At 37.0% G+C, this 15,786-nt stretch overlaps 1 protein-coding gene across 1 annotated transcript; it reads left to right on the forward strand.

Annotated features, from left to right (window-relative positions):
* Positions 1-64: 64 nt before the first annotated feature.
* EMC7 (ER membrane protein complex subunit 7) lies at positions 65-7,232 on the forward strand. Its single transcript, XM_056492738.1, has 5 exons — positions 65-321; positions 2,545-2,664; positions 4,506-4,644; positions 5,127-5,207; positions 6,582-7,232. Exons 1-5 carry the CDS (start codon positions 86-88, stop codon positions 6,732-6,734), a joined length of 729 nt encoding a protein of 242 aa, XP_056348713.1. The 5' UTR covers positions 65-85; the 3' UTR covers positions 6,735-7,232.
* Positions 7,233-15,786: the final 8,554 nt, after the last annotated feature.

Below are 15,786 nucleotides of genomic sequence, written 5' to 3' on the forward strand. Positions count from 1 at the left end.
CACGCGCCGCGGGCTCGGGGCGGGGCCGGTTCCCGCGCGCGCCGGCGCATGCGCAGGAGCGGGGCGGGGCGGGCGGCGCGCGACCATGGCGGCGCGGGGCGGGGGCCTGTGGCTGGCGCTGCTCTGGCTCTCGGCGGCGCCGCTGCCCCGCGGCGCCCGCGGGTCGGAGCCCGTCGGGCCGGCGGAGCCGTCGGGCGGCGCGGGCTCCGGCGAGCGGTTTAAGATCGAGGGCCGGGCCGTGGTGCCCGGGGTGAAGCCGCAGGACTGGATCGCGGGGGCCCGGGTGCTGGTGGACGGGGAGGAGCACGTCGGCTTCCTGAAGTGAGCGGCGGGCGGGGCGGGGGCTCGGGCCGCGGGGCGGGGGCGGCCCTGCCCGGCCGGAGCCGCTGTCTGCCGGGCCGTGGGGCCCGCTCGCAGGCCCGGCCCTGCCCGAGATGGCGGGGACGGCTCCTCCCCGCAGGGCTCGGCCGTGTCCCGCTGAGCTGCGGGATCGTGGAATCACGGAGTGCCGGCTTGCGCTGCTGGCGGTGCTGTGAGCACTGGGCCGCTGCCCTGTAATGGGCTGGGCACGGCCCGCCTGCGGAGCCGTAGGCTTCGGCCTCAGCCTTTCAGACATATCCAAACTGATGGCTCAGGTTGCTGGCCAAAAACTTAGGAACGGAGTTTTAATTAAAAAAGAAAAAGCAGCCAGAACAGAAACCTCAAACGCGTTTGCACTGTCTGGAGGACCATGTTTCTTCTCAGCTTCTGCTGTAAATTCTTCCATTTCTTATTTAAGAACCTCATTTTGGCTATGAATTTACCCGATGTGGAGATGTGTTTGTTCATGGCAGAAGTTACAGTTGCAGTTCTGTGTTAAGATTACCCGTGAAAAACTTGAACTGTACTGGTGAAAGCTAATTTAAGGGACGTGGCTTTATTCCTTCACACAACTTCTTGCAAAGGTAGCTGGAAGCTGTAAAGAATCATTATATTATTCAAACTTGGGTGGTACTGGATATATTCAGACAAGCAAAATATCTAGAGAACCTAAGACATAGAAAATATCTTTGGAATTAAGAACTAAAATAATGTCATAATTTCAAGAGTAGAAGTAAATCCTAAATTCTTCTTTGTGATCTTCAATACAGTATAATAAATTATTTTTAAAATATGTATAAAAATAAGATTACATGGAAGTAGGATATATCCTCATAAATATTCATAATTTTTAATTAATACCTCTGCAGTAGGAGTTAACTTTGACTTTGGGTTCTGTAAATAGATTAGCATAACAGATTCTACTCTGCAAATCTTGGAGAATCTTGACAGTGTGGCACCTGCTAAGCCACTACAAACAAGTTATGAGAGCTTGACATCATATTTTGCAGCTCATTTAATAATGGCTGTCAGGTTGGCAAATTTCTAAATGCTTAATTGAAACTCTAAATTTCTCCAGTACTGTAAAGAATGAAAAATTAAAAGAAAATGCTCAGGGAAACATTGTTATAGCAGTTGCAATATAAGATAGTGTAAGCATTCTTAGGGATTCAGATCATCCCATAAAGGTGGGTAGGTCTGTAAGTGTTGTGCTTGTTAGAGAGAGGTGTGGTGTGAAGGACATAATGACAAATTCTTTGATAATTCCCTTTTAAGAGGTCTTATTTATTGTTTTTCTGGTGCATATTACTAATTTGTTAGGATTTATTACATTTTTTGCCCTTTGAACAAATTTTTGTCTTAACTTTGAATCTTATTTTTAGAAAAGAGAGCTTTGATGTTGCTTTTAATAGGATAGAGAACACCAGGTTTTTCTTACTGGAGACTTCTGGAAACACATAGTAGGAAAGCTTTTCTGCCTTTAAGGCAACTAGTGCTGAAGCTTGCAAGTAACCTTTTATTAATATTTTCATCGAATATTCAAGTTTCATATTTTAAAATAAAAGCCACCTGTGTAAAAATCCCTTCTGTGTATATGTTCAGATCTCTTAGTTTCCTTATTGCTGTGATTGAGCTTTCCAGCGTGGGCTGGTTCTAAAGGGAGCAATTAGAAGTAAAAACCACTATTTCACAACAAAGGCACAAATTGCTATTTTTGTGCATTGCAGATCGTCCCTTATACCCACCCACACTGTGTAGAATGTCAGTCTGGGGGGTTTTGCTTTCAGCAGAAGCACTGAAGCAAAGTAAATTTCATTGTATGTATTTTAGAAGGAGAAAAGAAGGTGTAAGTTACTTCTGCCATCACTTGAATATGTGAAATAAAACTTACTTCAGATCTTATTTGGGCTGTTAAATTACTCCTCCAGCAAGACAACACCTTGAGGGCACAACAAAATCTTTAACCTAACAGGGAATTTCTGGTCCTATTGCAGCATGCATTGATGAACTTAAGGAACTTGATATTTTGAGTGCTGGTTTGACTTAAATTTTCCTTTTGGCCATTGTGGTTTTATTAAGATTTGTAATATAGAATAATACAGCTTTAAAAACAATACCAACAGAGCACCTTGTCTTATATTCTGGAGCATACTGAAATGTTGTGGAACTCACTGTTTTTTTCAGGACAGATGGAAGTTTTGTGGTTCATGATGTACCTTCAGGCTCTTACGTCGTGGAAGTTATATCCCCTGCTCATAAATTTGAGCCTGTGCGAGTTGACATAACTTCAAAAGGCAAAATGAGGTGAGCCTTTCCTGATATGCCTCTATATTGATGAATTATGTGTGCTTGACAGCATAGTGTAAGAACTCATAGAAGCAGTGCTGTAGGTCTGCTGTTCCATCTCAGACTGTATGTGTCGACTTCTTTTAACTTCTAGAAGCACATTTCTCAAATTCCAAAGTCTGATAACTTTCTTCCTTTCATATTTATGGCCTGATATAAGAGAAAAGAGACTTTAGAAGTTCATCTGTTTGTTTGCTTTTATTATTTTTCTCTGTAGCTATCCTGAAATAAAATCTAGGCATAAACTAGTTAACTGCTTTATTATTTGTCAACACTTCCCCCCCCCGCCCCTTCCCATTTACTTTTCTTTAATAAATGTACTGTCAGGACTTGGCACAATGAAATTTTTAAATATTTCTGTTGCATCCCCACAGGACAATTGCTACAGTTACTGGTTAATACTAGCAGTTGTCAGTTTGCATTATTTCTGTAGGATTGTTGGCTTGTTTTTATGTTGGGGCCAAACCACTCTTGACTGTAACTGCAGACTATTCAGTAATGCAGAGAAATCTATTGAGGTGTTAAGGTGATTTTCATTTAGATGAAAATGCTCGTAGTTAATTTTTCTTTATTCAAGCACACATATAGCATCTTAACTTTTAGGAATACAAACATCAGTGTAAATACTCCTGCATTATATTTAGGGGAGGTTAAAAATTGAAATCTCACTGAAAACAGTGCAAACAGTCTGTTTATAGTTAAAATATAATATAATAATTGTAATACATAATTATAGTCAAAATGGAATTATTTTTGAGCTTAGTTTTTTTCAAATTTTATGGAATTTTTATACTTTGTTAGTATCTTACTGGAAATAATTAATATGTAACAGATACAAAGATATAGACAAAATATTGGGTATAACCTTACGCTGTTTGTGTATCTAAGGACTAGTAAGGTAACAAATTTGATGTGGAGTTAATTGGTGGGATACATTTGCAGAGGAAAGTAGCAGGAGGCTTGGCATCTCTACCAGTCCATCTGACAGAAACTACAATGAGGAATGCAGCTGAAGAGTCAGAGATGCATGAAAAATGGTGATATTTGGTGAAAATGTCAACAAGGCTTTTCTAAGAGATGTGCTGCCTTAAAAATTATGGTAATAACTAGAAGGAGGAAACAGCATGTGGATAACAGGTGTATTTGATAAGATCTACTTGAAAATCTCAAGTTTTGAAGAAAGGTAGGAGGGAAAGACACGAGGTAGGAAGGAAGGACATTTTATAGATGAATATTTGGTGAAAAATTCACAAGGAATAAATAATTTATGGACAGAAGTCATTCCTGGAGTTGCACAAAGTGAATAAATATTCATAAATCATGAAAAATGGGTCAAGAGTGACAAAGGTGTTAGTACTGAGTAATTATCTAAATATTAGGCCCAAATAAAGAATACTAGTGATGTACTATGGAAAAACCTTATGAAGTAATATAACAAAGATGGAGATTCAGTATTGATAAATGCAGAGTAATGCACTTAGGGAAAAGCTCTTAGCTTCACAAGTAGTTGATGTCCTGAGCAAACTGGTTAAACTATGCTACGCTGTTCAAACTGAACCCTAAACAACATAGGTTTTCTTGCTCATTTACAAGCTGACAAAAATGGTTTACTTTTGATTCCATAAAATATGCTGCTGAGAAAAATTGGCTTTTCAAAAGCAAAGCCTAGCTGACTCTGCATAGCAGATGGTTTTGTTTGTAGTCTTTTATTAAAACTTGTTTGGATTTTTTAAATCTTCTTTATTATTTGCTAAATATTCTATGTTTATATTTTCAATTATTTACATTTTGCCTAATAGAGCAAGATATGTGAATTACATCAAACCCTCTGAAGTTGTCAGGCTGCCATATCCACTCCAGATGAAATCTTCTGGACCACCTTCATACTTTATAAAGAGGGAATCTTGGGGATGGACAGATTTCCTCATGAACCCTATGGTACGTACAGACAACACACAAATATTGCAAGTATGCTAAGGATAATACAATTGAGAAAAAATGTGCATTTTTCCTTTGATCTTCTGAGAGGATTGTTTTCTTGGAAATACTTGCTTACATATAGAAAATTTTTCTCTGACGTCTCCCCTATACCAATGTTAAAGTATGTCCTCTGAAAATAGCCCATAAATTCTTCCTTTGACAATGTGATGCTGTTCTAGTAGTGCAGAGATGAACATGTTGCAAAATTGTAATTACAGCAGGTGTAAGAGAGTACAACCATTTGCCTTGTTGGACCAACTTTGAAAATTGTTGTTTAAAGCACAATACTCCCTTATCTGGTTCCATTCCTGACAAGTGTTACTGTCTTACTAATTCAGAATGCAGTTTGGCTGTTCAGTAGAGCTTCATTTTATTTTAGTAGGTCTAAAAGTGTTTAGAGTAGCAACTAACCTGAAGAGTATTTCCTGTTTTCTCTGTAGGTGATGATGATGGTTCTTCCATTACTGATATTTGTGCTTTTGCCTAAAGTTGTCAACACCAGTGATCCTGATATGAGGCGGGTAAGTACATCAATTGATGCGTATGGACAGACCAAGGATAATGAGATTTCAGGGCACAGAAGAGTAATAAAAACAAAACTGTACTTTAAAGGAAGGCTTAATGGGCATCATTTATTCAGCTAATACAGTTGCTGTTTTAGCAATGAGTCAGTTAATAAGTTCCAAGTGTGTTGTGAAGTGTGATGTGGGGTTCTCTTGCATTTCAGCCTAAACCACAGTTTACTACACTGTTAAATCCAGATGTCACACTAGTGTATATGATATGGAGCCTTAATGTAGTCATTAACTTATCTGATTTATTGTCATTTCACCATGCAAAATGCCGAGTAGCAGAAGGCTACAAAATGGAGATTCAAGGTGTTTGTTAAATCTTTTGTTTTTTCAAGTGTTGTCTGTCATGGGTGGCTGCTTTTTGAAGGCTTAGTTAACTAAAAACTCCTTTTTCTGTAAATGACCACTGTCTTCAGTAGTACTTCATAGGTGTCTGAGTATTTTTTTTAATAAGTAATACTTTTAAAAGGCATATGAGAGCTGTATAATGCTCTTTTGGCTATAATTTTGATTTTAAAACAAAAATATGCTAGGTGTTCATGGCATGTTCTTCAAACCAAGCTGAACTCTGGAAGTTGAGTTTTAAAAAAAGATCACATATTCCTTACTTTTTTCACTGATTTGACACTGCTTGTACACAGGCAGTTCTTATGGTAAAACCATCAAAACTTTGGATGGTTTAGTTCTTATCAGATAACTAATACAACTTCTTAAGGAGAAATTTTTAATTTGGAAGAATTTTGCTTATAACTTGACTTACCTTAAAAGAGTAAGAACTAAATTGTAATGTCATTCTCTAGATGACCATGTATTAAATTGTTAAGTAAGAACATGTAGAGAATATGGAGGTTGTAATGTTTTTCAAAGTAACTTTTTTTTTCTTTCTGAAGTCAGCACAGTACTAGCCTGTGTAGAAATTTAGTTATTTAGTAACTGTGCTTGTTGTAGAGGTATAATATAGATGCAATAGTAACAAAAGCTATTAAAATGCCTTAAAAGCACTTAAATTTTAATATGGAGAAAAGCAGTGCTAAAAAGAAATAATTTTTATCTTTTAGATTTTTTTTTATCAGATGGTTGCCCTGTAAGACTGCTTAAGACATGGTTACCATTTTCCATATGCCATTGCTTTTAGTTTTGGGTAGCTGGGTGTTTGGCTGTGGTTGCATAAAACTGTGTAGCAATATGTATCCTGGAGGACTACAAAAAGTTAAACAGTATTTGGGAAAATTTGGTATCTTTCTCATACAGTCATTGAGCTGATGCCTTAGATGCAGCCAGAATTGTTACAAACTATTAAGATTATCTGATCTTTGCATGCAGGAAATGGAGCAGTCAATGAACATGCTGAATTCCAACCATGAGCTGCCAGATGTGTCTGAATTCATGACAAGACTTTTCTCTTCAAAATCTTCCAGCAAGTCTGGTGGTAGCAGCAGTAAAGCAGGGAAAAGTAGTTCTGGAAAAAGGAGGTAGTTAGGTCTTCCTCCTAAGTCTGAGTTTGCACAGCTGTTTGCTATATTGTGGTGTCATGTTTATTTGTCTTGAAAGATCAAAAAACCACTGCTGTACACTTTAACCAGGCACAACATATGTTAAGCTACAAGTGTGGTTTGTAGCCTTTTTTTAGACTGTATAAGCTGTTTTGTACTTGACAGTAAGCAAAAGATGACATGGCTTCAATACTGTATCTGTATAAAGTTATTGATGATAATGATAATAACTATATTGTTCTGTAGAGAATTAAAATAAATTATACAATGTGCTTCACAGTAATAAATGTCTTAAGACAATGTATAAAAAAATTTCAAAGATAATAGAAGTGAAGTTCAGTTTTAATATGTCTTTAATGTTTTACACTTGTTGAGTTTTGACCTTACAAATTATCCTTTCAAAATGGAATTGTGAGTTTACTGGGTAAGTAATTTTCTGTATCAGCTTGTCACATGTTACATATAAAATAATTTTATTTGATGCTGTGTTCATATGCGTGTACAATTTACAGAATCACAAAGTGGGTAAGGTTGGAAGCACATGGCATGGGATTGCATCCAGATGCTTCTTGGATATCTTTAGTGAGGGAGGCTCCACAGCCTCTCTGCACAGTCTTTAGTTCCAAGATTTTCCACTATGTATTGCCCAGTTTTACTCCGATCTACTTTCTGCTAAAAACTCTGGGAAGAAAGCAAGCAAGGTATCTTGCATGAGGTAGTCATCAAGATCTTGAGTCTTTCTTTTTTTTTTTTTCTAAATTACATGTATCACTTCTGTTACACTGGGGCTTCTTACTCTTTTAATGTGTGCTGTGCTTTCAATTTACTAGTGGAATGATTTGAAGCCAAATACAGATTTTTAATACAAATTTTAAATGAAGTTGAAATTAACTAATTTTAAAATGAAAGAAAAAAACTTAAGGTATAGTAGGAAGCTAAATTCTGTTCATCTTATAAATTATTTTCCAAGGTAAATGGCTCTTGAGGAATGCTGTCACTGGCAGAACTTTTTTCTCGAGCATGCCTGTATATCTCTTATGCAGTATCTTTTCAAGCTACCCAGAGAAGAGTTGAAAGAACTGATTGTTTTTCACTAGTTGAACATTTGCAGATTAAAATGACAGCAATACATGCCAAACACTATTAGCAACAGTCTGTAATTTTTTTTTTAAATCATAAATGCTATTCTTCATCTTTGCAGTTGGTAACTTCTTAGGTAACAGTGTCCATGCAGTATAGGTAATGTATATCTGCTTCCAGAAATGGTATTTAACATCTACTTAGAGTACATCTGAAGCAAAATCAATTCTAATGCATGTATTTGTTCTGCCATACACAGAAGAGGGCTATAATTTTTTTTAGAACACATATTTAGAAGTTATGCTGGGAAACAGAAGTTGAAAGAGAGACTAAATTCATAAGATTTAAGTCAATTTTTAAGGTGTTGGAGAAGAAATAACCCAGTGTTTTCTGTGGTTTTTTGCTCTCTTTGTTTTGCTTGAATGGTATTTTTGTTTCACATATTAAGTAAAATATTTTCGGTGGAGACAAGAAGATATTTGGATATTCTTGCTGGAAGGATCTACTGAAATAAGTGTCAAGTTGCATCGGTGAAAAAAAAACAAACAAACTATAAAAAACTCAAACCTCCTTCACCAGTATCCTACAAAAAATATGTGAAAAATAGCAGTTCTTTGCAGATGGAACAATTAATATTGTTACTATGCTCTTCTGGAAAGTAGAAGCCATGAGTTGCTTTGTTTAACAGTAATTGAAATAACAATGGAATTGCATTATCTTATAATTAATCATACTGATGAGTTTTTCCATGTTAGGAACATGGAAAAATTCCAAAGGTAGGAACTAATAAAAAAGTCCAAAGGTAAGAACTGATACTTCTGCCTTCTTTCACAGTATCTGTTCACATTCCTGATTTGTCTTCAAAGGAGAATTGAGAATTCTGGCCATGAAAAGATTAAAGTCTTTGTTAGGAATTCAGAGTGACAAAGTTCACAGGAATTGTAAAGATTGTAGTAAAATGACCTTTGGAAGGAGCATATGGAATATTCAACACTTCTCTTTTTCTTAGGACTTTGTATATGAAGGCCAAGGCAGTTCCTGTGTGCATCGCGATCAGATTCAGTGTCCCGCTCTCAGAAACCTGTTACCAGAAAAATCCAAGCCCAGAAATCTTGTATATTATTCACCTCATTTTCAGACATCTTTGTGCTAAAGCAGTTTGAAAAAGTGTGTTAGTCTGCTGCTGAACTACTGCAAGTTACAATTTTTTTCATTTTAGAGCTGGAATCTGTGTGTGAAGTGAGTGAAGAAGGTCTAGCCAAAGTGCATTGGTCAGTTACTGTCAATTGGTCACTGTTGTAGTTTAACCTCAGCTGATAGCCCAGCCCCATGCAGCTGCTCACTCACTTCCCCTGGTGGGATGGGGAAGAGGCAGTTTAATAGGGAAAGCGAAATTTGCACACACAAAGCAAAACACAAGAATTTACAACTTCCCATGGCAGGCAGGTGTTCAGTCATCCCCAGGACAACAGGGCTCTAGCACACCTAATGTGTACTTGGGATGACAAAGCCATCACTCCAAATATCCCTCTCTTCTTACCCCCACTCTATGCAGAGCATGATGCCATATGGTCTGGAATATCCCTTTGGTCATTTGGGGTCAGCTGTCCTGGCTGTGTCACCTCCCAGCTCCTTGAGCACCTCTAGGCCTCTTGCTGGTACAATGGGGTGAGGAGCAGAAAAGTTTTGGCTCTGTGGGAGCACTGTGCATCAGTAATGAAAATGTCTCTGGGTTATCAACACTGTTTCCAGCACAAGTCCTAGGCATGGCCCCACACCAGCCACTGTGAAGGTTATAACTACCACAGTCAAAACCAGCAGAGTCAGTTAAAGTTGTAATGTGGCCTTTGGCTATCATAAATGCCACTAGGCAAAACTTACCTGTTGCAGTTATAATGCAAGGTTGAATTTCTGCAGAAACTAAATGTTTGCTGTAGAGTTTTATTTTCTTATGTACAGATTTTTAGAAGTCAGTGTTCTTTGTTAGTTCTGGCATTTCCTTTTTCAAAAAAACACCCAACATAGCTGCCTTTCAATGAGGCTTGTTGTGATAACCTAAAGCAGACTGTAAATTGAAGCAACTGATACTTTAGAACAGAAATTAAAAATTTACTTGGACTATAGACAAGCTGATGAGGAAGACACGCTCCCTCAGCTTGGACTGGATAACCCTGCTGCCTTCTGATTACAAGTTCTGGTACTTCTCAGGCTTTGCCATGCATTGATTTAACAAGCAAAATTGGTTCATCAGTCTGCTGAAATTCTCTTATGTTTTAGAAAGTTTAATCAGCTCACAGAAGGATCAAAGAAATCCCAAAGCCAGCAGAAAATAAGCACCAGAAACAGTCAGAGGCAGGAATTCTCAATTCCTGGCAGTGAGTGTGAGTAATACAATGAGCTCACTGCGTCTTGAGGATTTGTAGCTGAAGAGCTCATTTAGGCACTGAATTTAGTTTTGAATGAGTGGGCAACTGAGTTTATGACAAGCCGTATAGAAGGGAGAGGAGACATATCTTGTTGAAGTCTATTTTAGCTGTTAGTCTTTTAAGATGGTCTGGAAGGTGTTTGAAACAGTTTGAAATAATTTTACCAACTGCATCATCAAAGATGCTCACATTCTACACATATAAGGAAGAAATCTAATGTACAGCTATCTCCCCTTTATTTTAAACAAAAAAATATTTGTTGGTGCTCTTTATCTTTTTGATGTAGTGGAGATGATAATGGCTCCATAAATGGGGTGTGTATTGCTTCAGAGAGATAATGTGATTAAAACTTGTGTTTGTGAAGTATAGTATCAAGTGCTGTGAGTTCAGACATAACTGTCAGACCATACAGAATGTCTGTTATTTCTGTTTCAATTTCTTGTGTATGAGTTATGAGAAGCTCATCTCATAAAAGTGATCATGAAGGTAAATTTAGTAACGATTATTGGGTGGCAGATAGTGTGGCAATGAGCTTATTGGAAAAAATCCAGTCTGTAATCTTGTTAAAGAACCTTTGTTAACCATTATTGTGTAGATCTTTATATGTATCTGTTAAAGCAACCCTTTTATAGTAACTACATGTCAAGATTTAAAAAACAATCTAGGCAATTTAAGTACATACCATTTTCCAACAGTATAAAGTGTATTAAATCACTAATATCCATTTAAACATCTCCACTTGGGTGTTAATGTACCCTTAATTGCATAAAGGTCGTGTGTGATCAGTAACTCAAAGAGAGCAAAGTTTGTTTTACAGTTTGATAAAAGGACCCTAGGCTAACAGTGGTAGCAGCACCTTAAAAGGACTTATTTTTATGTTTAAGACATCTCTGACCTTAATTTTGTTGCTATTGGTAGTTAGTAGATAGTGAATTTGTATTCCTACAATTTTATGTTTCATTTGAAACTTATTTCTTTTAGGAAAATAACCGATATAAAATAAATGGTAACAAACCCTTAGTGGTTTTCATTCTGATGTGTCAGGGTAAAATATGGTTATATATGGCTATATATTGTGCTAATTTAACAAACTGAAGGAAAATGGAAGTGTTCACTGTTGATGGGCTAAGGAATATAGAAAGAACTTAAAATTTTAAACTTCAGTGAAAAAGCAGATTTACTGAAAAGTGTTAAAAGGTTGAAAAGATTACATACGTACATTTTGTGCATTCTTAGGCAGGAGAAACACAAGAGGCACCTGTGGTGCACAGGGCGTTTGGAAGGTCCCACTTAACAGCCTTAGTCATGGTCTGTATCTCCAAAGGCTTGGTCCCAATCAGGAACTGGCACAGAGGCCAGCTTGGCAGGAGGAACCACTGTGGCTCAGGAGTCATTTATTGCCCATGCTAACTTTGCTACCATATCCAGGAATTACTGGGAGGGGAGGGACACTGTTGTTATTAGGCATATGCCAAGTATTGACAGCTATTGCACAAGCTTAATACTATGAATCAGCAGATTCCTGTGTCCAGGGAAGTTCTCTGGCAGTGTTCCATTCAGTAAGATACTTGAAGATATAATTAATTGTAAGGAGAAAAATTTGGAGTAAGCCCCTAAAGGTAGAAGAAAATTTAAGTATTGCTGTCATGGCATATTTAACTCAAGTATTAAGGTTTGCAAAAAAAAAAAAAATGTAGCTGGAAGATGTTTCCATGATGTTCTATAGACATTGTTTTCTAGGTGAATGTGTTGTCAAGTGACAAGTGAGAAAGGCTGTAGTCACAGCCTTTAGGAGAGCACTCCTTTAGGAGAGACTTTTTTGCCTGTTTGTTTTTTTTTGTTTTCCTATTATTCTATTCCTATTACACATGAGTGAAGAAAAAGCAGTTATCCCATGTTTCTTTGCATCTGGGAAAGATTGCTATACCATTCAAGAGAAGTAATCAGTCTTTCCTTCATCACTGCCTAAAAACTGGACACCCATTTAAGGCTCTTCCCTAAGTGGTACAATCTAGCCAGTTCACCCTCACTCACTGTAGGGTCATTCTGTGTAATAGTCTTCTAATAAATGTATTATTACACTTTAAGTTCCAAAAAGCAATCAGTATCAATAGTGAAAAAAATAGAATTTTAAAAATCTTACTTCTTTCATCATTTCAGTGGCTTTAAAGGATTATTCATCCTCTTCCATAATAAATATTGATTTTTCAGGAAAACTGGTTCACTTTTGAAGTTACAAGGTTATTCCTTCAATTATGCTCTCAGTAACCTTTATGTAATACCTTGTTTCTAAAAAGGCTATAAAGATTTAATGACAGAATAATTTTCTGTGGAAAAACAAGTGGAACTTTAGCTAGTTAGCTCATTTATTGATGATGCGCAAAACATCATAGTTAGGATCATTTTTATTATGTGTTTGGTTCTGCATGGCTGGTAGGAATAAAAATTAATTAAAGACTGTGATTCAGTCAAGGGCAGAAGGTAGTGAATATGCAACAGAAAGAAATCCTTTTGTGGCATTTGTCAAAGAAAACTGAATTTTGACTGATTCTTTTTATCTGAACATAAACATTTAAAAAGTAATACAACAGGTGATGAAACTAATTTGCAAACACAGCAAGTAAAAAAAGGAAAAAGTTTTTTTAAGGAAAAAATTTTTTAATGAAATATTAGAATTTTCTCCACAGAAGTTCTCTGGATTCTTTAAGGGCCTTCTTGCAGTCTGGAACACATGGGTGTGAATTTTCCATTTCCATTTTGCTAAACATTCTCTCTCAGAAAGAGGAGGAGCTCAGATGAGAGGTGGAGCAGTCACTAAAAGTTACTGAAAGACAGGCTTATTGCAGAGTAAGTACAGCATCCATCATCATAGTTACCAAAAGTGATGAGAATTGAACTATGGTGTTATTACCAGGTTTGTGATTAAATGTTTGCTCCATAAAAATAATACCCCTACCTGCAGCTTTGTAAGGGTTCCCCACATTAGACATGAGCATCTACAGACGATCAGTAGAGATTTCTAGAGGAGCCTTTTCCTGAAATCCTCTCATATTTGATTTTGAATTGTAGTTTTGATACTCCCTCTTTTCTTTTGATTTGTTTTTCTGCTACTTCTATTCACGTGGTATTTGCACAGATTTTTTTCACTTCTTTTTGCCCTTTGTTATTATGAAGACAGCAAGAGTCTTGTTGAAGTTGCAGCAGCAAGCTCTATTGAGCTGGTGCTGGCAGAAATAATTGTATACATCACTTGTTCTTTCAAGTGTTTCACTGGTAGCAACCAATTATTTCTATCACCAGGTAGCTGACTAATGGTGGAGAGGTCATTTGTCCTGGAAAGACCTGATCAAACTGCTGTGCTTTCTTTGTAATATGTTTTAAAGCTTACTTTATTGTTAGGATTTGGTTTTTTTTTTTTTTTCAAAACGTGTAACTGTACACTGAGGAGAGTATTAGAAGGATTTTATAGAATCCGACACAGTTCACTTCAAATACAAGAGTTTAACATAATGCACTGCTTACAGCTATTATACTGGGAAAAGAAGATGGCTGAATAAAATATCCAAAGGATCTGGATAGCTCTTCATGAAAAAAGTCATCTTAAACCCCATTAACTTACACCAAAAATCACCTGCTGCTTTCAATTGACTTCATCAGTATCACATAGTAAAGAAATGCATTTGTAGAATTCTGCTTCTCAATCAAATCTGTTAATTACAAAAAATCTGCATGCTCTTGTTCATTACATTGTACTTCTTTATCTGTCTTTTTAATATGACAGAATACACTTGCCCTCTGAAGATCATTAATTGCCTTTACAGCTTTGCAGTCCCTCATTAACCTTTTTTAATCTTCTTGAACATTGTTCAAATTTGATAGCTTTTTTTTTAGATAAATAAACTTCCACTTTCTAAATTTGCTTCCTTGAAAAACATGATTACATCTAAAAAATATTTAAATTTCTAACTTGATTTAAGCACTGTTTATTGGTTTGGGTTTTTAAAGTGGTGTTTTATTGTCTGTTCTTTCCTTATGTACTTTTAATACTTAATATATACAGTTTCTGTTTACATGCTTTTACATTTTAACAATTCCTTTAGGAAGCTAGGAATTTGAATAAGCAAGTGTTTCTGCAATAAGAATATGATGTGGTTTATCAACAGAAGCCTGAACCAGGAATTAGGCTTTACTGTGTTTGCTATTGTTAGCAGTGCTTACTTGCTTCAGTTAGCTCCTTTATGAACAAAATATAAAGTTACCAGTGCAGCCAGGTTCCATTCATAGCTGTGGAAAAAGTGCACACCTCTGAGACCTTGCTCTGCTAATACAAGGTTCTTTTTGAAGGGGATTTTAGTATTCCTTCTCCAGCCAGTGCAAGGGGTGTTGGTCTCAGCAATGGAGCACAGACAGCATGACTGCTGATACAGATGATGAAAAACTCCCAGCCCACGCTGCAGGAATGGACTTTCAGCCTGTGTATGGCCTTGTGCTGCTGTAGCACTTCCAGACACTGCTGTCTGAGTGACCATCATCTGCTTCCCAAGTGTGCCATAGCCATGCAATACTCCTGTAGCCAGGAAAGGCCATGTAGCCAACCAGACTGAAGGAGGAGTAAATTAAACCATAACCCTGAGATCAGTGCATGAACGTCCCTTAATTTCTAAATGCAATCTTTTTTCCAGAACCAATGTGTTAAAGAAGTATTGCAGGTTGTCTAGTTTGTACAAGTTCTTAGACTATAGGTTTGTAACACCATAGTTCTTTAAAATCTTTCAGTAGTCATTGAGCAATCTGACTAATTCTTATTATATGATCTCAACCTCTTTCCTGGGACAGCTGTGGGCAGTAAAATGTGTTGTTTTGACAGAAATTGTTTTGCTCCTACCCTATCCACCCCCTGTGCATTATTCATATTGCTATCAATTTCCCTTAAACAGTAGGATCAAGAAACTAAGTCACGTACTTAGTGTGAGACAGTGAAATCTGTAATAAACATAATTTCCGGGAGAGATTGACTACAGTCATTTGCAAAGACACATTGTTAGAGTGGTGGGATATATGTGTTTTGGTTTGGTGTGGATTTTTGGTTTGGTTCTTTTCCTTGGGCTCATCATCAGACTGAGAATTTACTTTGTTTACTTAAAGTCTGCCTTATGTTTTGAAGTGTTCTTTTCATGATTCTTCCAAGCCCCCCCCTTTTTTTTTTTTTTTTTTTTTTTTTTTTTTGCCATGCTACTGAGCTGTGAGGTTGATAAAGAGCAACAGAAGTCACAGAACCTCTCTTTGGAAATGAGATGGTTGCCATAGCAATGCCTGCAGCTGCTTCTTGTCCCAGTTGAGAAAACAATTTTTAGACTCCTATATTACAAGGTTAAACTATAATGTTTAAAACTAAATCATACAGTTAATAGATTTAAAATTAAGATCAACACATTGCTTTTTAAATATCTTTGGGCTGATAATCATCTGAAATTCTTGACTCAAATATTTGTGCAGGTACTTCTCCAATATTTTTTTATATTTGTTCAA

This window comes from Oenanthe melanoleuca, chromosome 5 (assembly GCF_029582105.1).
Source record: "Oenanthe melanoleuca isolate GR-GAL-2019-014 chromosome 5, OMel1.0, whole genome shotgun sequence".
Lineage (NCBI taxonomy): Eukaryota > Metazoa > Chordata > Aves > Passeriformes > Muscicapidae > Oenanthe > Oenanthe melanoleuca.

Excerpts from the sequence above, each read along its gene's own strand:
- EMC7 (XM_056492738.1), top strand. The coding sequence starts at position 86 with ATGGCGGCGCGGGGCGGGGGCCTGTGGCTGGCGCTGCTCTGGCTCTCG. Across the intron at positions 2,665-4,505 it reads ACTTCAAAAGGCAAAATGAG|AGCAAGATATGTGAATTACA; the intron begins GTGAGCCTTTCC and ends TTTGCCTAATAG. Across the intron at positions 5,208-6,581 it reads GTGATCCTGATATGAGGCGG|GAAATGGAGCAGTCAATGAA; the intron begins GTAAGTACATCA and ends CTTTGCATGCAG.